The 23,321-nt window shown below is 41.2% G+C and overlaps 1 protein-coding gene across 1 annotated transcript in view; it reads right to left on the bottom strand.

Moving 5' to 3' along the window:
* MGAT5B (alpha-1,6-mannosylglycoprotein 6-beta-N-acetylglucosaminyltransferase B) overlaps positions 1-23,321 on the bottom strand; it is a 135,489-nt gene that overhangs the window by 27,071 nt on the left and 85,097 nt on the right. Inside the window, exons 9-10 of the mRNA XM_078155805.1 lie at positions 6,750-6,881; positions 4,515-4,648 (exon numbers count right to left, since the gene is read on the bottom strand). Coding sequence (XP_078011931.1) covers positions 4,515-4,648; positions 6,750-6,881 — 266 coding nt within the window. The remainder of the gene's footprint in view (positions 1-4,514; positions 4,649-6,749; positions 6,882-23,321) is intronic.

Here is a 23,321-nt window from a genome sequence, read left to right as displayed (position 1 = left end):
GAATACAATGAGAACAAGGCCAACTTGCCCCATATGGCTTTCCCAGGCCATCTTCCTCTCCTTTCTTTCTTTACCACTTGTCAACTGAGACCAGGCCCACTCTATTTATGCCTGCTTAGAAGAGACATTAATCTGGCCTCAGACACTCATTAGCTGTGTGATTTTAGGCAAGTCACTTAACCTCTGTTTGCCTTAAGCCACTGGAGAAGGAAACGGCAAACTACTCCGATACCTTTGCCAAGAAACCTCCTGGACAGTATGGTCCTCAGGGTCACAAAGAGTCAGACATGACTGAATAATAACAATGAAGAGACATCTCTATGTCACACTCTGCAGTTGAGTGGCACAATGGACCTGGAGTCAGGAAGACCGGAATACAAATCTGGCTTCTGATACTTTCTAGCAGTGTGACCTTGGCCAAGTCACTTAACCTTTGTTTGTCTCATTTTCCTTATCTATAAAATGGGGATAGTGCTGGCACCTACCTCCCGGGGTTGTTGTGAGGTTTAGATGAGATGCACTTAGCACATAGTTATATAAATATTAGCTACTGTTGTTGTTTGTTGTTGTTGTTACCCCTTCCCTTCCCAGATTCCAGCAGGAGGGAATTTGTCTGGAGAGATTTGGAACTGGATAAGCCAGAGAGAGTGAGATGCAGAAGTACTACAGATAATTAAAAGGTTCCCTAGAGGCAAGGCCAAGAGGGTAAGATCTGGAAAAAAACATCAACTTCCCAGTTTCTTCCACTGGGAAAATAAATCAATAGTTATTAATTTGAAAGGGGCTAAGAGCTGCTTGGGAATTTCTTTTTAGACCTTGAGTCTCAGCATGACTTAGAAAGTGGACTGGGCTAGATTCGGAGTCAGAGAGTATGAATGAAAATCCTGGCTCTGTCATTTACCTGTTCAGTCATTTCAGTCATATCCAATTCTTCATGACCCATTTTTGGGTTTTCTCGGCAAAGATACTGGAGTGGTTTGCCATTTCCTTTTCTAGCTCATTTAACAGATGAGGAAACTGGGGCGAACAGAGTTAAATGACTTGCCCAGGGCGACATAGCTTGTAAGTGTCTGTATCAGATTTCAACTCTTGAGTCTTCCTGACTGGCACTCCATCCTCTGCACCGCCTAGCTAGCTGCCTATGACTTGGGGGAAAAATAGGAACCCCAATCACCTTGGGTGAAACTCATTTTTTTCAGCTGTAGAATGACAGGCCCTCTAAGGCCCCAGTGAGGATACAATATTCAAAGATTGAGAGCCAGAAGGAATCTCTGGAGTTCATAGGATCATAGATCCAGAGACACACAGGGCCTCCAATAGTTACTTCCCTAATGGGTGCTTTCTGTCTGTAGTATTCTGAAATCTGAAATATTGCAATGCTTCTCTAAGCGAGACTGCTGCCTCTACTAACTTCCCTGTCTACACCCTGAAAACCAGGATAATCTTAAACATGTTTTTTCTCTATTTTACTGCTCAAAAGCCTCAAATCTCTTGATTTGTTTGGTCAAATGCCAACTACTTAATTTTTAAGGTCCTCCACTGAGAGTCTTCTCTATACTTCACTCATATCCTCAGCCCTCTACCCTTATCTCACTAACTTCCTTCCTTATTAATCTCAGCGTTAGCCAAACTAAGCAGTTTGCCATCTCAAAGTAATTGGTTTTATATCTGTCCCCACCCCTTCACGAATAACCGCCATCCATCCTTTCTGCTTGAGTCTTTCTGCTTCTTTCTCCCGTCTAAAATCCTGCTCAGAATTCACTTCCTCTGAAGAAAACTTTCCTAACTTGCCCCCACCCTCACTTTCACCTCTTTACTTTTGAGTACTGAGGTTTTCATAATGTTAATTTTATACTTGTTTATATAATAGCCATTTATTTGGAGGTTTCTTGTCTGATAACCTTAGTTATCTAGATCCTGGCCAAGAACCCAGACATCTGAACAGACAAAATTGCAGTCTATAGTATATATACTTTATTTAGGCTCTCACTCTGAACTTATTTACTCTTAATTTACATGCAATTCTAACAACCTTGGTTATTTGGATTAAGGTAGGTATACTAGAAGTGCCAGGTAGGCAGTGTGATAATTGCTTGACTACTTCCTCCTATTAGAATGGAGGCTCCTTGAGGGCAGGGATGTCTTTATTTTTGACTTTGTATTGGGTGCATCAGAAGTAGTTTCTGACTATTTGGGAGGGATGGGGTGGAACAGATCTGTGATTTCATTGATCTAGGGAAGTCCCAGTGATGAATCTCCCAATGTCAGCACAGAACAGTTGCTTGGGGCATCAAGTGACTAGCCCAGGGTCGCGCAGCTGGTATATGTTAGAGACAAGACTTGAACCTGGGTCTTCTGAGGCCAGCTATCTGAAGAATACACTGAGGCTCACTTGAAACATAGTAGCTATTTAATAAAGGCTTGTCTAACTGGATTGAAATAATGTGCTTACATTGTCAGTAGAAATGACAACTGATAGCTCAATAACATGGAAGAAAAATCCAGAAATACTACTTGTTTTTCAGTCCTTTCAGGTTTGTCCAAATCTTCATGATCCCCCCCCTCTTTTTTTGGGGGGGGGAGTTTGCCATTTGCTTCTTTAGCTCATTTTACAGGTGAGGAAACTGAGGCAAACAGGGTTAAGTGACTTGCCCAGGGTCACACAGCTAGTATCTGAGGCTGGATTTGAATCCAAGTCTTCCTGACTCTAGGCTCCAACTCTATCCACTACATGACATAGCTGCCCTAGAAAAACTACTTAAAGAACTACAAAAACTTAGCTTACTGGGGCCATTTTATACAGAGGCAAATGGCCTACAGCACCTGGTAGTATCACTGCGGAGCCTGGATTCTAACTAGCAGAAGCTAGTGGGATGCACACAATGTGAAGTTAGTTAGATACAATTTTTCTATTTATAGTTCTAAATCCAAATCACCTCCTCTTTTTGAGCTTCATTTTCCTCATCTAAAATGGCATAAAATACTTGCCCTTTCTACCTTGCAGAACTGTTTCAAGGATGTTTTCCACTCATTAAAGTGCTAAAAAAAATCAGATATTATTACAGAATAATACAAAAACTAAAGTGGCAGCTAAGTGGCACAGTGGATAGAGCACCAGCCCTGGAGTCAGGAGGACCTGAGTTAAATCTGGCTTCAGACACTAGCTGTGTGACCTTGGGCAAGTCACTTAATCCCAATTGCCTCCAAAAAACCTGAACAAAACCCAAATGTTCATAATATTGCTTATGAATTATCAAAGAGTCAATATACTTTCTTTAGAAAGTTATCCAGAATTAGATAACTGAACAGGAGATAGGAGAGTTGGGATTTGAACTCAGGTTTTCCTGGCTCTGTAGCCAGCTCTCCATCCATTACACCACAGCCACATCACTCACTGCTCAATGCAAATAGCTAGGGCTAGATGTTGCACAGAAGGTGCAACCTAAAATGGTTATGACAGTTTTCCTCAACCCAGGAGTTCCAGTTATCAATGAATCCATAGGTCAAGCTCTTATTTCTATCCCTAGCCTCTGTTTAAGAAGACAACAGAATCAGAAAAACTGCTACCAAATAGGATTCTTCCAGCTTTGAGTTTGTTGGTGGTGGGTTTTTTTTGGAGGCAATTGGGGTTAAGCGACTTGCCCAAGCTAGTAAGTATTGAGGCTGAATTTGAACTCTGGTCCTCTTGACTTCAAGGCTGGTGGTCTATTCACTGTGCCACTTAGCTGCTCTTCCAGCTTTGAGTTTGGAAGAGGTTTTCTCCAATTATTTGGAAAATTATCTTCTATGGGATGGCTTATTCCCCAGAGATGGTGGATAAATGAGTTATTTCTGTTTGTTATTTCATAAGACAGTGTAGTATAATGGGGGGAGCTCTGTAATGAAGTCCAGACAAACCAATACTACTTCAGGTTTGACTAGTTACTGTGAGATATGGGGAAAGTGAATTTCTTTGGTCCTCAGTTTCCTCTTCTGTAAAATGAGGGACTTCAGCTAAATGATCTCTAAGGTCCCATCTCATTCTAAATCTTACGACCTTGGGCAAATCTCTTAACCTCTCTGGACATCTATTTTCTTCTCTATGAAATGAGAGGTTGGACTAAATGATCTCTAAGATTCCTTCCAGGTCCAAAATTCTTTGGTGTCTCCCAAGAAAAGCTTCCTCTCTTTACCCTCTACTTCTTAGACTCTGCAAGGGGTTTCTTCTGTGGCTATGTCTTCCCTTCTGAACTTCCCCCTCACCCTGTTACCTCTGCATTGATAAGGTGTAGCATTTCTCAGAGAAATATAGTAGGCACCAAGTAGGTGCTTAATAAATGCTTATTCCCTTTCCTTCCCCCTTCAGAGAGGGTGGAGGCCTGGGGGAGAACCACCTCAGTGCCACCCTCCTCCTTTCTCTCCTTTCTTTTCTGGGATAGAGAAGAGAGGTAAGATTCCAGGTGAACCACATAATAATACTCAGCACTCATGAGAAGGCCCTACCCCTCACCAGTCCCAAATGGAGGGCCACTCACGGAACATCGTCATGAACTGCTTTGGGTTGAAGTTCCAATAACCCCAGTTGGTTCGGTAACCATGCAGAGTGGCGTACTCCTCATGGTTGTATGCAGGTTCTGTGCCAAAGGTGTCAATGACCCGGAATCGACACCTGTCAGAAAAAGATAAGGGTCATGGGCCAATAATCTACCTACTTATGTGTAAGGAGCAGAACATATGGAGCCTCCATGTCATGGAAATCTTTCTAGGGACAAGGTGGTCTTTGCCTCTGGAGAAGTCCTGAGCTTCTTATGTCCTGAGGCTGTCCCCATCCTTCTTGGTGCGTATTCTCTCAGGTATGAAAGAAAATTCAGGGAAATCAGAAAACCTCATCTTTGGAGAAGCAAAAGATAGAACAGTTCCAGAAGCTACTCTCAACTCTGCTGCTTCTCTTCTAGACAAGAGCTTATCTAACTCTGTTAGCTTTCTACCACCTTCCTCTCTGTCTGACTGCCCAGTCACATGTGCCTTGCCTGGATAGCTCAGAGAGACCTTCTCTATGAAGGATCCCAACATTCAGAGTAAGGGGTCTGGTGTAGCCCCAAATACCACACAACTACATCCAGACACAGGCACACAATGATAGTTCCCTCCTTTCCCTAACCCGAGTCCAAAGGGAGGCAGGAGATGGACTCAGCATTTGTTCCTCCAGAAATAGAAAAAAGTCATTAAGCTTCAGACTTCTCCCAAAAGGAGTCTCATCTCCCTTCTCAGAGACCCAGGCTGCTCCAAGGTGCTTGTTCCAAAGAAATGTTGAAGTTGGTGTCATTCCTACTGTGAGAGATTGAGGTTGGGTGGGGGTGCAAGGGAGCAGAATGAACTCAGCACATTCATTTTTAATAAAAGCAATAATGCAGCCTGTCACTTTTTACTCTAATAAAATCATGTGGGATAGTCAATGGGATTAGAGAAAATGTAATAAATAGCAGAACGATTTGTGCTAAATTTAATTCCATATTTTGCTGGCTGTGGATATACCAGGGAGTGATGCCATTTGTCTTTTTCAGGGTTGAAAGGGAGGTGGGGGATGTGAAAGTGGAGGTTAGATAGGAGTGAGGGGATGAGTTTCTGGGGTGATAGAGACCAGCAGAGCCCTGGGAGACTCTGTTGACTGTCTTAGATCCATGCTATCCTCCCTGATTCTCTTTGCCCCATCACCATCCCCCTCACCAATATCACTATGCCCTCCTGCTCTGCTAGTCCAGCAGGGAAAAGAGAACGGAGAAACTTCTGCACTCCCCTTGTCTGCATCCAAGTGTGTCCTGGGGCAGGCAGGGGTAAGTGGTGTGTGCGGGGGAGATTCTGTTTCGGTTCTATTCTGGTTAGGTTGATGATCCAAAAACAAATGAAAGTTGAACTGAATTGAATTTATGCACTGTGTTCCCTCCAACATTTACCTCCTCCTCTATGGAAAGATTTCCCTTTCCTACAAGAATACCTTATCAGACCAATCAGTGCAATAGGGGAAATAAAGGAGAGAGAAGGAGGGGATTTATTCTCATGAAGATAGGACATGGCATTAGAAAAAAGTTATGTGCCATGTAGAAGAAGCCCCAAGCTCCCCAAAAGTATCTACCAATCTTAATGAAACTGGAACAAGCCATTCTTGTGGGGCATCCTGAAAAACTTAAGTTATTTTCAGGTTTTTTTTTTAGGTGAAAAAGAGATACCAATCTCATCCAAATAACGTCTCATCTAAGCAACGTCTTTCCAAATGGGGTCAACCACATTTAATAATCCCAGTATTTCTATAACATGCAAAGCACCCCCTTCCTTGAATTATAGCAGTTGCTAAAAAACCCCAAAAGCAACCATCTCCCCTCCCTTTCCCCCTCTTCCCCGCCTCCCACCCAATCAATGTTGGAAATCAATCTGAAAAGGAGAGACTAGAATCAGAGGGTGTTTCCTTCTGAAAGCTGTAGACCTGGAGTTATAGTAACGAGTGAATTCCTGGATTTGAGAACCCCTTAGGGATCTCATCCACATGTTGCCCTTTAACTCCCCACCCTCACTTCTTTTTTTATTTTTTATTTTTTTTTATTTTTAGGCAATTGGGGTTAAGTAACTTGCCCAGGGTCACACAGCTAGTAAGTGTCAAGTGTTTGGTCCGAGTTTGAACTCAGGTCCTAATGACTTCAGGGCAGATGCTCTGTTCACTGCGCCACCTAGCTGCCCCTCCCACCCTCACTTCTGACCCAGCATCTGCTTCTCACCTGTATTTCTTGAAGGAGAGTCCCATGTGCTGTTTCATTTGCTGCAGGCCATGGTAGTCAGTATAGATGAGGTCAAACGGCAAGGGCACTGTGAGTGGACAGCTTCCCCGGCCTGGCGGCACCCCTAAGTTACTGAGAAAGGAACCCTTCAGAACTTGGGCCAAGCAGGTACCCAAGAAAGGGCAACGCTATCACCCCAACAAAGTCTAGCTTATTAATCATAATAAAAAGAATAATTCTCCAGTTTGTTAAATGAGGTTTAACTTCATTCGAATAGTATTAAGTATCTAGTACATCCCAAGTACTGAACTAGATGATGGTAACATAAAGACAAAACCAAAACAGTTTCTCTCCCCAGGAAGCTTATACTCAACCAGGGAAAGGGTAAGGAGGGAGAACTCATATACAGAAAAGTAAATACAGAATGTATTCAAAGTAGATATAAGTTAATTTTAGAGGATACTAGTAACTGGGGAGAATTAGGATATTCTTCATTCCTGCACTTGAGCTGAGCTTTGAAACCATCTAGGCATTCTAAGAGGCAGAGATGAGGAGGGTGGGCATTCCAGACAAGGGAGACAGCCTGTGCAAATGTATGGAGTTGGGAAATGGGATGATATATATATATATATATATAAGGAACAGCAAGTAAGTAGACCAGTTTGATTACAGCGTGTGAAGGGGACTAATATATAGTGCCTGGAAAGGTAGACTGGAGCCAGATTGTAAAGGACTTTAAATGCCAAACACAGGAGCTTCTATTTGACCCATCTAGCTGAGTTGCTATGACCTGCAAGGAACCAACCCAGTTGAATAGCTGAGTGACTTGTCTACCATTGAAATAACTTCCCGTGGAAAACTTCATGGGGCTATTAATTGTTTATTAAGTTGAACTTAAGTTCAAGATTTTGAAGGCAAGAAAGTAAAACCAGAGCAGGTGTGATGGCCCAGTAAAAAAGGTAGAGACTAGACATTTCCTGAGGATAGAGAATAGGTTTAGGGAGATGGTACAAGCACAAGGAAAAGATGGAAAGGTCAGATAGAAGAATTTCAGTGTTCATAGGATCATAGATTTAGAGCTGAAAGGAGCCTTTGAAGCCCAGAGAGGTTGTCACTTGCCCAAGGTCACGCAGATAGTAAGTAGTGTGGAAGCATATTACAAGCCTCCTTTTTAGTTAACCTGGAAATATTAAGAAATTATGTTTCTCTAGTTAAAACAAAAACAAACCTTTCTAGATTTTCTTGTTTGAAAGTGGGGATAGGTTGAGGACAAAAAGATCTTTCATAAGGAAAGAAGTTAAGGGTATAGACCATCCTTTTAACAACTCTTGTTAAGAATATTGCCTTCCCCACTGCAGAAGTGATTGAGTTGGGGCAGCTAGGTGGCGCAGTGGATACAGCCTTAGCCCTGAAGTCAGGAGGACCAGAGTTCAAATCCCACCTCTAGACCAAACACTTAACACTTACTAGCTGTGTGACTCTGGGCAAGTCACTTAACCCCAATTGCCTAAAAAAAAAAGAAGAAGTGATTGAATTTATAGCCCCATCTAAGGGCCGGATCCTCTACTTCATCTCCTGAAGGTATTGGCCTTAGATACACTCAAGAGGAGTACCCTTGTTTATTATTCAGAAGAAATTTTTTTTTTGGATATTGATCTCTGGGAGAAGTGCTATGGATTCTTTAAGGGTAGTGGTCTAGGAAGGAGTGGGATGGTGATTTGTTGCTCAGCTATTCTGGAAAGTTAACCCCAAGGCTGTACTTTAACATATGATGAGCCTTTTCTTTTTCAAGATTCCTTTAAGTGTTACCTCAAATTGTCTTGTGGCAAAGAATCATGGATGAGGCATGGGAGAATATGCTAGTCTGGACATCTTTCTCTCTTTCTCCACCTCAGCTCCCCCTTCTCTGTCTCTGTCTCTTCTCTAAGCCAGGACTTTGATGACTCTGGAGGAGTGAGGCTGATGACTTCGTGCAGCTTTGCCTCGCTTTAAGTCCAATTCACTCACAAGTCAGTGCATCACCCTCCTGATATCATTGATCCTCTTTGAGAATGAAGAACAAACCACAACAAACCAGAAATGACTTAGCAAACTTGTGACTAAAATGCAGAGTGCAGTATTAATATTTTTTCTTTGACAGTAGTAGAATAAGGACCTCTAACTCCAAGTCCATCACTTTTTCCATTGTGCCATACTGTTGGCACGTTTGTGAATGATGACGATATCAAGAGTATGACTGTTCCTATGGGAAGGTGCCAATCATGAGAGGAAGAAAGAATTAGGAAGCTAAGGTAGCTGGGAGGATATCAACATGTAAATAGAAGTCCACAAGAAGAAGCTGAAGGGCACGGGTGGAAACTGAGTCAGGTACTAAACTTACATATCTGGACTGGGTTTTCTAAGTCAGAAACTGACTCTTATCAACCTGCCAATAACAGTGACCAGCAACCTGGTGAGGAAAGCAAATTCTCGAATGGACAGAAGGTTCACTTTAGCTCCTAGTTTCTTTCCTTTTTCCTCTTAACAAACATACTCAGGAAGCTAGAGCTCAGCTTACCACCATAGGAAGAGCTGCCTCAATCTGCAATCCTATGTGTACAAACTCAGTGGAGTCTGGGGCTATGTCCTTTGAGGTGAGATCACACAAATAAGAAGACACTCTCCCCCACTCCTCCCTCCTCCATTCACTTTATCCCAGTGCACAAATAGAATCACTTAGTGGGGAAGAAGATTCAGTACTTCTAATCTAGACTCACATTCTGGCTCCAGCCTATACTTCTAGAATTAATTAACGTCACTCCCCTTAATGACTCTGTATTTCAGCCAAACTGGCTTACTTGCTTCTTCTCTCTCTCTCTCTCTCTCTCTCTCAGCTGGGGTTAAAGTGACTTGCTTTGGGTCACACAGCTGGTAAGTGTCCCAGACCAAATTTTAACTCAGGTCCTTTTGACTCCAGGCCAGTGCTGTATCCACTGTGACATCTATCTGCCCTCCTCCCAACTGGCCTTTCAAAAGTCATTTGTTATTCCAACTTCTTCACCTTCTATATATTTTTCAACCCCTTACAAGTAGGCTTTGACTCCATCCTATCACTGAAACTTGTCTGTCCAAGGATATCAGTCTCCAATTACTTTGCCTGCAAATCACTTTTCTCTCTTCAAAAACATAGTTGCTGGTTATCAACAAGTATTATAAAGCACCTATATGTACCAGGCATTACACTAAGCACTAGGGATACAAAGAAAGGCAAAAACAGCCCATGCTCTCTAGGAGCTCAGTCTAATGGATGAGACAACTTGCAAACAACTATATACAAACAAGATATATAGAAGATAAATTGGAAATAATCTCAGAGGGAAGCAAGAGCATTAAGAGGGATCAGGAAAAGATTTCTTGCAGAGGGTGGGAATTTAGCTGACATAAGGAAGCCAGTGAAAATAGGAGGTGAAGATAAGGAGGGAAAGGAAAAGAATTCTAGGCACAGGGGACAGTCAGTGAAAGTTCATGAAGTAAGGAAATGGAGCATCTTGTTTGAGGCACAGCAAGGAGACCAATATTACTAGATCTTAGAGTTCATGGAGAGGAGACAAGTAGAAGACTGGAAACAGAAGAAGGGGCCAGATTGTAATGTTTCAAAACACAGAGTATTTCATATTTGATCCTGGAGGTAATAGGGAGCCATTGGGATTTTTTGAATAGAAGGATGATATGGTCAGACCTGCATTTTAGGAAGATGACTTTGGCATCTGAGAGGAAGATGGACTGGAATGGGAAGAGATTTGGGACAGAAAAACCAACCAGAAGGCTACTGCAATACACACACACACACACACACACACACACACACACACACACACACACAAGAGAGATGTTATGAAGCTAAACTTGAGAGGAATTGGCAACAGAATTGAGGATGACATGTAGATTGTGAGCCTGAGTGATTGGGAAGATGGTGGTAATATCCTATGGAACATAATAGGGAGAGTAGGAAGAGAGGAAAGTTTGCAGGGGAAAGACTAAGTTCAGTTTTAGACATGTGGAGTTTAAGATGTCTATGGGACATCTAGTTGAGATGTCTAACAGTCAGTCTATAGTCAGTTGGAGATATGAGTCAGGAGAGAAGTTAAGGCTGGATAAATAGATCTTCATAGAGATGATAATTGAATCCATGGGAGCTGATGAGCTCACAAAGTGAAGTAGTATGGAGGAAGAGGGCAGCTAGGTGGCACAGTAGATAGAGCAATGGGCTTGGAATCAGGAAGACATCTTTGTGAGTTCAGATCGGGCCTCAGACATTTACTCGCTGTGTGACCCTAAGCAAGTCATTTAATCCTGTTTGCCTCATTTTCTCATTTGTAAAATGAGCTGGAGAAGGAAATGGCAAACCACTCCAGTGTCTTTGTCAAGAAAACCCCAAATAGGGTCATGAGGAGTCGGAGATGACTGAACAACAACAACAACAATAAAAACCCCAAATAGGGTCATGAGGAGTCGGAGATGACTGAACAACAACAACAACAATGTGGAAGAAGGAGAGTGCCCTAGAAAGAACCCTGGGGGACTCCCATGGTTAATGGACAAGGCCTGGATAACGATCCAGCTGGGAAGACTAAGGAGTGTTCAGACAGGTAGGAGGAGAAGCAGAGGAGACTAGTGTAAAAAAAAAAAACTGAACACAAAACCAAACCCTAATAATCTAGAGAGAAGCCAGAATTAAGGAGAAGAGGATCATGGTCAGTGTCAAAGGCTACAGGAGGGCAACTAGGTGATGCAAAGAATAAAGCACCAGCCCTAGAGTCAGGAGGACCTGAATTCAATTCTGGCCTCAGACGCTTCCTAGCTGTGTGACCCTGGGCAAGTCATTTAACCCCATTGCCTTAACAACAACAAAAAGGGGCTATAGAGGGATCAGGAGGACTGAGAACATTAAACAATGGCATTTTGTCAATCCTCATCCTTCTTGACCTTTTGCCTCTTTTAACACAGTTGATCACCCCCATTTTTTGCATACTCTCTCCTCCCTTCACTTTTGTGAAACTATGTTCTCTTAGGTCGTTTCAGAAATCTCTTAGCTGTCTGACCAGTCCTTCTGTCTCCTTTGTTAGATCATCCTCTACATTATTCTCCTTTAATGTAGGTGTCCCCAAAGCTCTGTCCTACACTATTATTTTTTTTCTCTATATGCTCTCTTTTCGTAATCACATTTGCTCCTTTGGGTTTAATTATCATCTCTATGCAGATGACTATAAAATCCATAAATAAACAACTAATCTTTCTCTTCAACTCCAGGCCTGTCACACTAACTGTGAGACATTTTTAGCTGCACGTCCCAAAGGCTTCTCAGACTCAATGTGTTCAAAACAAAACTAATTTTCTTTCCATCCTAAACCTGATATTCTTCCAAACTTCCCTAAGTCTATTAAGGTCACCTTAGGTTTGAAGTCTCCAAGTCATCCTCAGCTTTCCACTTTCTCTTATCTTCCATATCCAATCCATTACCAAGTCTTGTCAATGCAACATCTCTAGAATTTACCCCTTTCTCTCCACTTGCAGGTCTAGCCTTCTCCTCCCAGATTGATTCTTTTATGAAGGTGAATTAGGCCATCTTTTGTCTCAATTCTTACCTAGCCTTTAATTACTGAATAAACTTTGCCTCAGACAAACTGAGACCTGTGAAAGACCTTAGTTTAAAAAGGCCAAGGTCACACACTGATCCTAGGCCATCACCAGTCAATTTGACTTTTGTCTTGCCTCTGGGCTCTGAAGACTCTGGAGGAGAGAGTGAGACTGATGACTTCGTGCAGCTCTGGCTCACTTAAATCCACTTCACGTACAAGTCAAGACATCATCTCACAATGTCATTGGTCCTCTTCAAGAATGAAGGATGAACAACAATAAATACAAACATGGTTCCACGGATGGATGGTGCTAGCTGGTGGAGAACCTGTGTTTTCTTGGCGTTCATTGTTAGGCCAAAATTAGCACAAGCAGTAGAGAATAAATCCATACTTTGTTGCATTTCAGCTTCAGAGGCAGCACTGAGTGAACAACTATCAGCTAACAAAAAAAAAATCGTGCACCAGCTTTCCTGCCACGTTAGTCTTGGCTTGCAGCCTTTTTGAGTTAGATCATTTACCATCAATGCAGTGGCTGACCTTTATGCTGTTTTTGTCCTTATTAAAGGCGTCTGACAACATGGCTAAAAACATCATGCTAAGAAGCATGGGAGCAAGCACATCGACTTGTTTAACTCTGTTGGTGATTGGGAAGGCAGGCGAGCATCATCCATTTCCCAGAACCTGGGCAAACGTGCCGTCATGAAATGGATATATGATATTGATGAACTTTTCCAGGCAACCAGGTTTTGGTATAATTTTCCATAAGTCCTTTTTATCAAAGGCCTTGGTCAGGTCAGTGAACATTGTGTACAGACCTCTGTTCTGCTCCTGGCATTTCTCCTGGAGTTGTTGGGCAGCAAACACCTTGTGGACCATTTGTTGTTCCTTTCTGAAGCTACACTGGCTCTCAGGTAGATGACCATCTTCTAGGTGAAGGCTTAGCCTATTAAGGAGGACTGTGGTAAGATTTTTGCCAGCAATGACTATGATAGAGATTCCCCTGTGATTGTCACAGGACAATCTATTTCCTTTACCTTTATAGAGACAGGCACTGGAGGCATCCTTGAACTCCTGGGGGATAACCTCCTCTTGCCATTTATCCTAGAAAATTTCAGTGAGCTTTTGTGTGAGCAGTGGACCTTCTGCCTTGTAAATCTCAGCTGGAATAGAATCAGCACCAGGTGCTTTGCCACACAAGAGGAGCCTAATGGCATCCAAATGCCATTCCAACTCTTCTTCAGTTGGAAATTCAGCTAGAGAGGGATTGACTTCAACCTGAGGTATACAGTAAACGACTTCAGCTTGGATTGATGACAGTCTGCTGAGAATGCAATGGAAGTGTTCAGCTCATCTCTCCAGTATCATGTTGTTATCACTAATCAATGTGGCTCCATCAGTGCTGAGTAGTTGAGATACATCATTGGTCTATGGCCCATAAATAGCCTTCAGGTATCATCAAAGTGCTTTGGGTTGTTACTATCAGCATAAAGCTGAATTTCACCTTCCTTCTTACTGAGCCAAGAATCTTGCTTCTCTCTAAGCTTCACTTTCACTTTACTTTTGATAGAGATAAATGCTGCCTTCTTAGAGACAGGTGAACTATCCTGCTGGTAAACCCTGTGAAGTTCTTGTTTTTTTGTTTAGTAACTTCTGAATTTCTCTGTCATTTCCATCAAACCAATCATGATGTTTGTGAGTGTTCTGACCCAGATAAATAAATGAGGTGCCGTACACCAAATCTCTGAAAATTGCTCACTCCTTTTCTGCTCCACTGTTGCCAACTGTGTTTTGGCTCAGCTTTCTCTCCAAGTTAGCAATGAATTGTTTCTGCTTGGAGAAGTGCTCTAATCTGTCAACATTAAGTCTTCTGGTAGTCACCTTGTTTTGGGGCAGCTGCTTTTGTTGAATGCAAATATTTAGATTGGAGAAGATAAGTCTATGCTTAGTCCAGCACTCTGTGCCACATACTGCCTTCGTCACTCTCACATCCTGTTTGTCTCTTCTCCTTACAATGACATAATCTATTAAGTTTGCTGCGAGGGTGCATCTATGAAGTTTTATTGTGTTCAGATAAATGGAAGACATTGTTGTGATGTCATGAGATGCACAAGTCTTCAGTAGTAAGTGACCATTGCTATTGCTGTTTCCAACTCTATTCCTCCCAAGGACTCCCTGCCATGTCTGATTGTCTGTTGCTACTTTTGCATTAAAGTCACCCAGAATTATAAGCTTGTTCTCTTTCAGCACATTGATGATGAGGGTCTCCAAGTCTTCATAAATTGTTTCTTTGACCTTCTTAGGGTTTTTCAGGGTGGGAGCATATGCACTGATGGTAGCACTTTCCTGCAAGTGGCAATTGAATTATCATGAGTCTATCATTCACTCCTTTTGGAAGGCATACGAGCTTGTTGACTAGATTAATTTTGCTTGCAAAACCTACATCAGCTTCATGGTGCTCCCCTTTACTGTGGCCACTTGCAATAACAGCTGTTCATCTTTCAGGTCTACTGGATTTCATGTTCTTCATAAGTGTGCTCACATTCTATATACTGATGGTGAGTGGAATCATCTTTTCAAAAGTTTTTGTACATTTTTTTGGTGTTTTGACTGCAGGGTGGGATCCCCACTTGTTACAGTATGCAGACTTCCCCTGGTGGAATGGGCATATGAGAACAATTTGTTCCAATGGCCATGAAGGCAGCTGAAGCAGGTGCTGTGGAGTGTTTAGAGCTTGGTTAGACATCAGAGACACTAAGGTCATCCACTGCATTCTGAGCCATCACCAATTATTTTGACTTTGATAACTCTGGAAAAGAGTGAGGCTGACAACTTTGTGCAACTCTGCTTTGCTTAAATCCGTTTTATGTGCAAAGCAAAAGACATCATCTATACAAAAAAAGGGCACAAATAGTACAGAAGACAGGAGAGGCAAGTTGGTCTAGAGACATCCATTGAATATAGACATTCTACTCCAGGAGCGTGATAATTTGATTCTTCCCAGTGAAGGATAAGTTTTTACTTGTCTAATAGTTTAAAGAAATCCTAGAAAGATTGTCTTTGGCCACTGACCAAATGTCAGTCACAGGATTTTGGAACGAGAAAGGAATCTTAGAGATAGATCATAGGATTTAAAAATTGGAGGGAGCTATAAAGTTTTTCCCCCCAATTTTCTGCTTCTCTTCTGAACTTCGCCACATTTACTTTATTTGTACAAACCCTTTTTAATCTAATGTAATCAAAATCATCCATTTTGTACCTCACACTCTCTATCTCTTGTTTATTCATAAATTGTTTGCCTGTCCACAAGTCTAATAAGTAATATATTCCATGTTCTTCAAATTTCCTTGTAATCTCTCTCTATATAGGTCATGTATCCATTTTGACCTTATCTTGGTAAATGCTGTAAAGATCTCATATCTCAAATATGTAAAGAATTTTGTCAAATCTATATGAATACAAGCCGTTGCCCAATTGATAGTCAAAGGATATGAACAGGCAATTTTCCAACAAAGGAATCAAAACAATTTATAGTTACATGAAAAAAAATGCTCTAAATCATTATTGATTAGAGAAATGCAAATTAAAACATGTTTGAGATATCATTTTATACCTATCAGATTGACTAAAATGATTGAAAGGGAAAGTGACAAGTGTTGGAAGGGATGTGGAAAAATTGGGATATTAATTCACTGTTGGTAGAAATGTGAACTAATCCAACCATTTTGGAGAGCAATCTGGAATTATGCCTAAAGAGTTATTAAACTGCCAGTACCCTTTAATCCAGAAATACCACTACTAAGTCTGTTTCCCAAAATGATTAGGGAAAAAGAAAAAGAACCTATATATTCTAAAATATTTATAGCAGCTCTTTTTGTGGTGGCAAAGAAATGGAAATTTCAGAACTGTCTATCAACTGGAGAGTAGCTGAACAAGTTGTGGTATATGATTGTGATGGAATACTATTGTGCTATAAGAAATGATGAGCTCAGTGATCTTAGAAAAACACAGATAGACTTGCATAAAATAATGAGTGACATGAGCAGAACTGAGAGAACATTGTGTATAGTAAGTGCAATATTGTTTTAACAATAACTTTGTGAGGCAGCTAGATGGCGCAGTAGGTAGAGCTCCAGCCTTGGAGTCAGGAGGACCTGAGTTCAAATTTGACCTCAGACATGTGACACTTACTAGCTGTGTGACCCTGGGCAAGTCACTTAACCCCATTGCTTGGCCAAAAAGCAAAACAAAACAAAAAAAAACTTTGAGCGACAAAGTCATTTTGACTATACCCCAAATTAACTACAAAAGACCTATGAAGGAAGACACTATCTGCATCCAGAGAATGAACAGATAAATAGAAGTAGGCATAGAATTGTTTTACGTATCTATATATGTTTGTATCTTATGATAGCCATCTCTAGGGTGGGAGGAGGAAGGGAAGAAAAAAAAGGAAATTGCATGATAACTTTATTATGTATTTGAAAGGAATAGCAAGTTGTACATAATAGATTTGCTGTTTCATATGTGATCATTTTTTTCTATGCTATTATGTTATGGAAATGCTTGTTTTATTTCTTAAGTTCAGAATAAAATAAATTAAAAAAAGAACTGGAAGTTTTCTCAGTATAGCTCAACCACACTCAGGAATGAGTCGACAAGAAGAGTCCTCTTGATGCTCCAGAGCTAGAGAAGAAGAGAAATTTCAATTTGCAGTGACTTCACCCAAGAGAAGTGTCTGCATCTGCTTTATTGCTCACCTCATAAAGAATCTAAGCCTTCACCAAGCACAGAAGCAAAAGGGTCAGCTGTGAGGGGAATCAGCAGGCAATAGTTTTATCTCTTGCAATTTAAGTTCACTTTTATGGGCAATTTTACACTAAGTGGCTGTTTGGAGCAATGACATGAATTGAAGAGGTCTGCCTTTCTGAACACCTTTTTCCAATTAGTGACAAGGAAGGGCAGAAATTCAATTCATCAGGCTTCACCGACTCCTAAGTTTGCTCCTCAGAGCTGTAACTAGCATGGGGTGAATGAAGCTTTTCTCCATAGCACGCACCTGGGAGGTAGGGAGGTAGAACATTCTCCTTAGGTGTCACACTTCAGCCTAAAAGATCATCTTCCCAGAATGGTGCACTTTCACATTTCTTCTCCATGGTAACTACCATCCCTCACACCTTATTCCACAGTCCTGGTCCTCTCAATATCTAGGGCATGATTGTCCCTGTAAGACTTTCTAGTCCTCTCATGATACAATTGTACTTTTAGTGAGATTTGTACATTTAGTGACATGCATCTACATGCAATCCTTATCCCTTTTTCAAATTATCCTCTTCATTATTTGGATGCCCCACAATCTTACCTGAACTTGCCCCAGGCCCAACCAGTTATAGCTCTGATGTTCCTTCTCACCTATTCTCCTCAGGTCCCCCAAGCCAGAGTGTTGGCAACAGCAGTGAGCTGCTTGTGTATGTGTGTTGACTAGAAGGATAAAGAGAAGGATGATGAGGGTTGTTTTGGAAGTTCTGTAAGTGACAGTTATGGAAAAAAGGTGTATATTCCCCTAGCCCTTTTGGTGGAAGGGTAAGAAGGTAGAGCAGTGGATAGAGCACTGGGCTTGGATTCAGGAAGACTCATCTTCATGAGTTCAAATGTGGCTGCAAACACTTACTAGCTTAACTCTGTTTGCCTCAGTGTCCTCATCTGTAAAATGAGCTGGAGAAGGAAATGGCAAACCACTCTACTATCTCTGCCAAGAAAATCCCAAATCGGGTCACAGACATGACTGAAACACCTGAACAACAAGAAGAGGAAGAAATGGAGATGGGCAAGCAGGTGGAGGCAAGGCTTGAGAGGACTAGGATGCTATAGTGTTGTAGCTGGAAGAACTCTCAGACACCATCTGATTCAACCCCATCATTTCATAGGTTAGTAAACTGAGGCTCAATGAGTAATTTGCCCAAGGTCACACAGGTAGCAGCTGGAAGAACCGGGAGTTCAACCTAGGTTATCAGAATCCAAATCTAATGCATTTTCCAAAATACCACAGTACCTTTACAGAGGCACAGCTGGGTTCCTTTGTTCCCAATCCAAAATACCCCATGTTATTTTGGGGAGGCAATCAGGGTTTAGTGACATAGCTAGTAAGTGTCTGAGGCCAGATTTGAACTCAGGTCCTCCTGACTCTAGGGCTGGTGCTCTATCCACTGGGCAACCTAGTTGCCCTCAGCTTGTATTGTAATTTGAAGCAGATATTATCTCATTTGATTGTCACAAAAACACCTGAGATGTCTTATTATTAGCCCCAATTTGCAAATAAGGAAACTGAGGCTGAGAGAGGTTAATCTGACTTGCCCAAAGTCACATAATTAGTAAGGGTTTGGAGTGAGATATGAGCTTGAGTCTTATGACTCCTAGAATTAAGTCAGACTAACAAGTTTTTCCTTAGAAGTGAGAGAATTGGATTTCTTATGAGCAGCTCTTTAAAAAATGAGGCTAAAATGATGAAGACAGGACACTAACTATAATTTCTATTACCCAGACCTTCCCTATCTCCCATACTCAGGATGTAGAAGTCACTAGGAAGCAAGATAAGTCCATGTGAGGCTCAGTAAGGCCATGCCACTGGGCAGTGTGTCCTAGGGCTCATATCTCACTGTTCTCTCCCCACTAGGAAAGTATAGATATCCTCTTTCCTTGAAGTCTATTTCATTTTCCAGAGTAACATAGCATAACGGAAAGAGCACTGACTTTGAGTCAAAACCGCTAGGGCTGGGTTTGGATTTAGGTCATATAAGCTCTATGACCTTAGCCCACTCAGTACATTTCTCTGAACTTCAGTTTTCCTGTCTGTACGTGAGTGCCCTGTCAGACTTCGACAATTTGGATCATTGAAATGAAGAAATACAAAACCAAACGTAAGACATGGTGAAAGCCGTAATAGAAACAGTGCACTTATCCAGAGCAAAGCCAGCTTTAATGTTCTGTGTTTTAGTTGTTTATTTGCATATAATAGACTGAAAAACTTTAGAGTTAATAACTGGGGAATCATGAGCCCCATAACTGTTTTATGAGTATTGGACAAAAGTACTTTTCCTATTTATGGTACAGTCAGCAGAAATGAGAATTTGGATACTCATCATAAACCAGAGTCTCAAAGTGAGACAGAATGGACTAGGCAGAATGGAGTGTAAAAGAATACATTTCAGAGCTATGTGAAAGTGAGGCTATAGCTTTCTATTCTGAAATTAGAGAAAGAACTCTGCACTGTCACCTGCTACCATTCAATCAATCAAAAAACATATATTAAGCATCTGCCATGTGCCAGACACATGGGGATACAACATGAAGCAAATGAGGGCTCCCTGCCCTCAAGGAGCTTATGGTCTAATGGGGAGATAACATGCAAACAAATATATACAAAGCAAACTATATACAGGATAAAAAGGAAATAATTAACAGAGGGAAGACATTGGAATTAAGAGGGGTTAGGAAAGGCTTCCTGTAGAAGGTGGAATTTTAATTCCAGAGTTCCCAGGTCAAGGAGAAAATATTACAGGCAGCTAGAAAGAAACAAGTTAAGTGTTGTGGAAACACAATCAGGATAACACAAGATTTAGCAGCTTCTACATTAAGGGATTGGAGGGCTTGGAATATGATATTTCAGAGGTCAAAGGAGCTAAGATTAAAATGAAGATCTCCTACCTAGCAAAACTGTGTATAATCTTTCAGGGGGAAAATGGACATTCAATGAAATAAAGGACTTCCAAGCATTCTTGATGAAAAGACCAGAGCTGAATAGAAAATTTGACTTTCAAATATAAGACTCAAGAGAAGCATGAAAAGGTAAACAGGAAAGAGAAATCACAAGGGACTTATTAAAGTTGAACTGTTTACATTTTTAACTCATTAGACTTTTCTCAGAGTAGTTGGAGGGAATATATATATATATATATATATATATATATATATATATATATATATATATATATATATATATATATATATATATATATATATATATATATATATATATACAGAAGGCACAGGGTGAATTGAAGATGAAGGGATGATATTTAAAAAATAAAATTAAGGGGTGAGAGAGGATTATACTGGGAGGAGAAGGGGAGAGGTAGAATGGGGTAAATTATCTCACATAGAAGAGGCAAGAAGAAGCTTTTATAGTGGAGGGGAAGAGGAGGGAGGTGTGAGGGAATGAATGAATCTTACTGTCATCAGATCTGGCTTAAGGAGGGAATAACATATATGGTCAACTGGGTATGGAAATCTATCTTACCCTACAGGAAAATAGCAGGAAAGGGGATAAGAGAGGGGGGATGATAGAAAGGAGGACAGATTGGGGGAGGGGGTAATCAAAAGCAAATGCGACAGGGTCAAAGAAGAGAATAGAATAAATGGGAGAGCAGGATAGGATGGAGGGAATTATAGTTAAGTCTTTCACAACATGACTATTATTGAAGTGTTTTGCATGACTACACATGTACAACCTATGTAGAATTGCTTGCCTTCTCAATGAGGGTGGGTGGGAAGGGAGGAAGGTAGAGAATTTGGAACTCAAAGTTTTATAAATGAATGTTAAAAAGTTTTTACATGCAACTGGGAAATAAGGTATAGAAGCAAAGGGGTATAGAAATCTATCCTGCCCTATAGGAAAATAGCAGGGGAAGGGGATAAGGGAAGGGGGGGTGATGATAGAAAGGAGGGCAGATTGGGGGAAGGGGTATTCAGAATGCACGCCACCTTGGGGTGGGGGTAAGGGAGAGATGGGGAGAAAATTTGGAACTCAAAATCTTGTGGAAGTGAATGTTGAAAACTAAAAATAAATAAATTAATTAAAAGGTGGAATTTTAGTTGGGACTTAAAGGAAGCCAGGAAGGTCAGTACAGGGAGATCATTCCGAGCATGGGGAACAGTCAGAGAAAATGACCAGAGTCATGAGATAGAATGTCTTGTTCATTGAATAGCTAGGAGGTCCCTGGATCAAAGAACACATGTCAGGGAGTAAGGTGTAAAGAGACTGGAAAAGTAGGAGGCACTAGGTTATGAAGGATCTTGAATGTCAACCAGAGAATTTTGTATTTGATCCTGAAGGTGTTAGGGAGTTTGTTGAGTGTGGGGGGTGGGGGCTGGTTGCTGGTGGTGATGTGACTGGACTTGTGTTTTAGAAAAATCATTTTAGTAGTTAAATGGAGGAAGGATTGTAATGGGGAAGGACTTGAGGTGGTAGGCTGACCCATCAGTAGGCTATTGCAATAGTCCAGGTATGAGGTAATAATGGCCTGCTCTAGAGTGGTGGTGGTGTCCAAGGAGAGAAGGAGGCATATTCAACAGATGTTTCAAAGATGAAATCGACAAGCCTTGGCAACAGTCTGGATATGGAGAGGGGGTGAGAGATAGTGAGGAGTCCAGGATGACTCCTGAGTTGCAAGCCTGAGGAACTGGGAGAATGGTGTTGCCCTCTACAGTAATAGGGAAGGTAGGAGGAGGGGAGGGTTTGAGGAAAAGATAATGAGTTCTGTTTTGGACATGTTGAGTTTAAGGTATCTATTGGACATCCAGTTCAAGATGACGGAAAGGTAATTGGAGATGTGAGAGACTGGGACAGTAAAGGAGAATCATCAGCATATAAATTGTAGGAAAAATTAGTTGGTGAACAAAAGTACATTCTTCTCTCTCTGACATCTAATATGGAGGAGGTAAAGAAGAGGAAAAGAGATATTTCTCTATACTGCCACTTGTTTCTGAGGAGATGGAAAAGGAGAAGAAATTGGTTACTTCCCTCTGCTGTTACCTACTTTGATTCAATGGATAGAGTTCTGGACCTGGAGTCAGGAAAATGTGAGTTCAAATTCTACTTCATACACTTTCTAGCTTAGGTAAGTCACTCTTTCCTCATCTGTAAAATGGGAACTACAAAAGCACCTACCTCCTGAGGTTGTTGTGAGGATAAAATATCTGTAAAGCACTTTGCAAACCTAATAAATGCTAGCAATTATGTTAAGCAGGTGGGGACAAAAAGGAAAGAAAATATTTCTCAACACTGCCATTTGTTAAAGAGGTCAAGAAGGAAAAATTTCAGAGCCCAGATGAAGAAGTAGAATTGGAGGGGCTTCTGCCAATCCTAGGCTAAGGATCGCTGCCCTTTCGAAAAAATAAAAGTGTAACAGTACTTCAGCTAAAAGCATTGGTTGAGCCTGAAACTGGAGTCGCCAAAGATTAGACCTGCCTGGGAGGAGTAAGAATAAGCTTAGGTGAACAAAAAGAAAGCTTATAGGAGTACAGGAGCAGCAAATGAGCAGTCTAGTGGATCAGCTTATCCCATTGACACACTATGCTCTGTGAGGAATTCTTTCTTCTCTAGGAAGCCTTGGATTAGCCAAGTTTATCAGTGGAGCCAAGTCATCCATACAGGCACTGTGACCACTGGTGAAGTTTGAAAAGCAGTTCTTAAGAAAAAGAAAGGACATTAAGGTCTGTAGTTCATGAATTTGAGTTTCCTTGGCCACATGTGGTCCCCATTGTACTTAGTAACTTGAGTTTGTGCTCACTTTCCACAAGGATACTATATGCCTTGCTGGGTGAGTGGTCTGCTAGGTAACTGTCATTCTTTAATTTCTGTTTAAAAAATGTTTTGATTAAGCAAGCACTTAATAAATATCTATCAAGAGTTAACAGAGAGCAGAACCAAGAGGACTTTGTACACAATAACAACCATGTTATGCGATGACTAATATTGTTAAACTGAACCCTTCTCAGCACTACAAGGATCCAAGATATCTCCAGAGGCCTCGGGATGGAAAATGCTGTCCACATCCAAAGAAAGAACTATGGAAGTCGAATTGCTATCACTTATTTTTACCTTCTGTTGAGTTTTGTTTCATCTTTCTGATGGTTCCTCCCATTGGTTTAAATTTTTACTTACAACTTCACTAATGTG

The sequence above is a fragment of the Phascolarctos cinereus genome, unplaced genomic scaffold, assembly GCF_003287225.1.
Source record: "Phascolarctos cinereus isolate Bilbo 61053 unplaced genomic scaffold, phaCin_HiC Scaffold_5;HRSCAF=322, whole genome shotgun sequence".
Taxonomy (NCBI): Eukaryota; Metazoa; Chordata; class Mammalia; order Diprotodontia; family Phascolarctidae; genus Phascolarctos; species Phascolarctos cinereus.
This window is presented reverse-complemented; position numbering and strand designations above follow the sequence as displayed.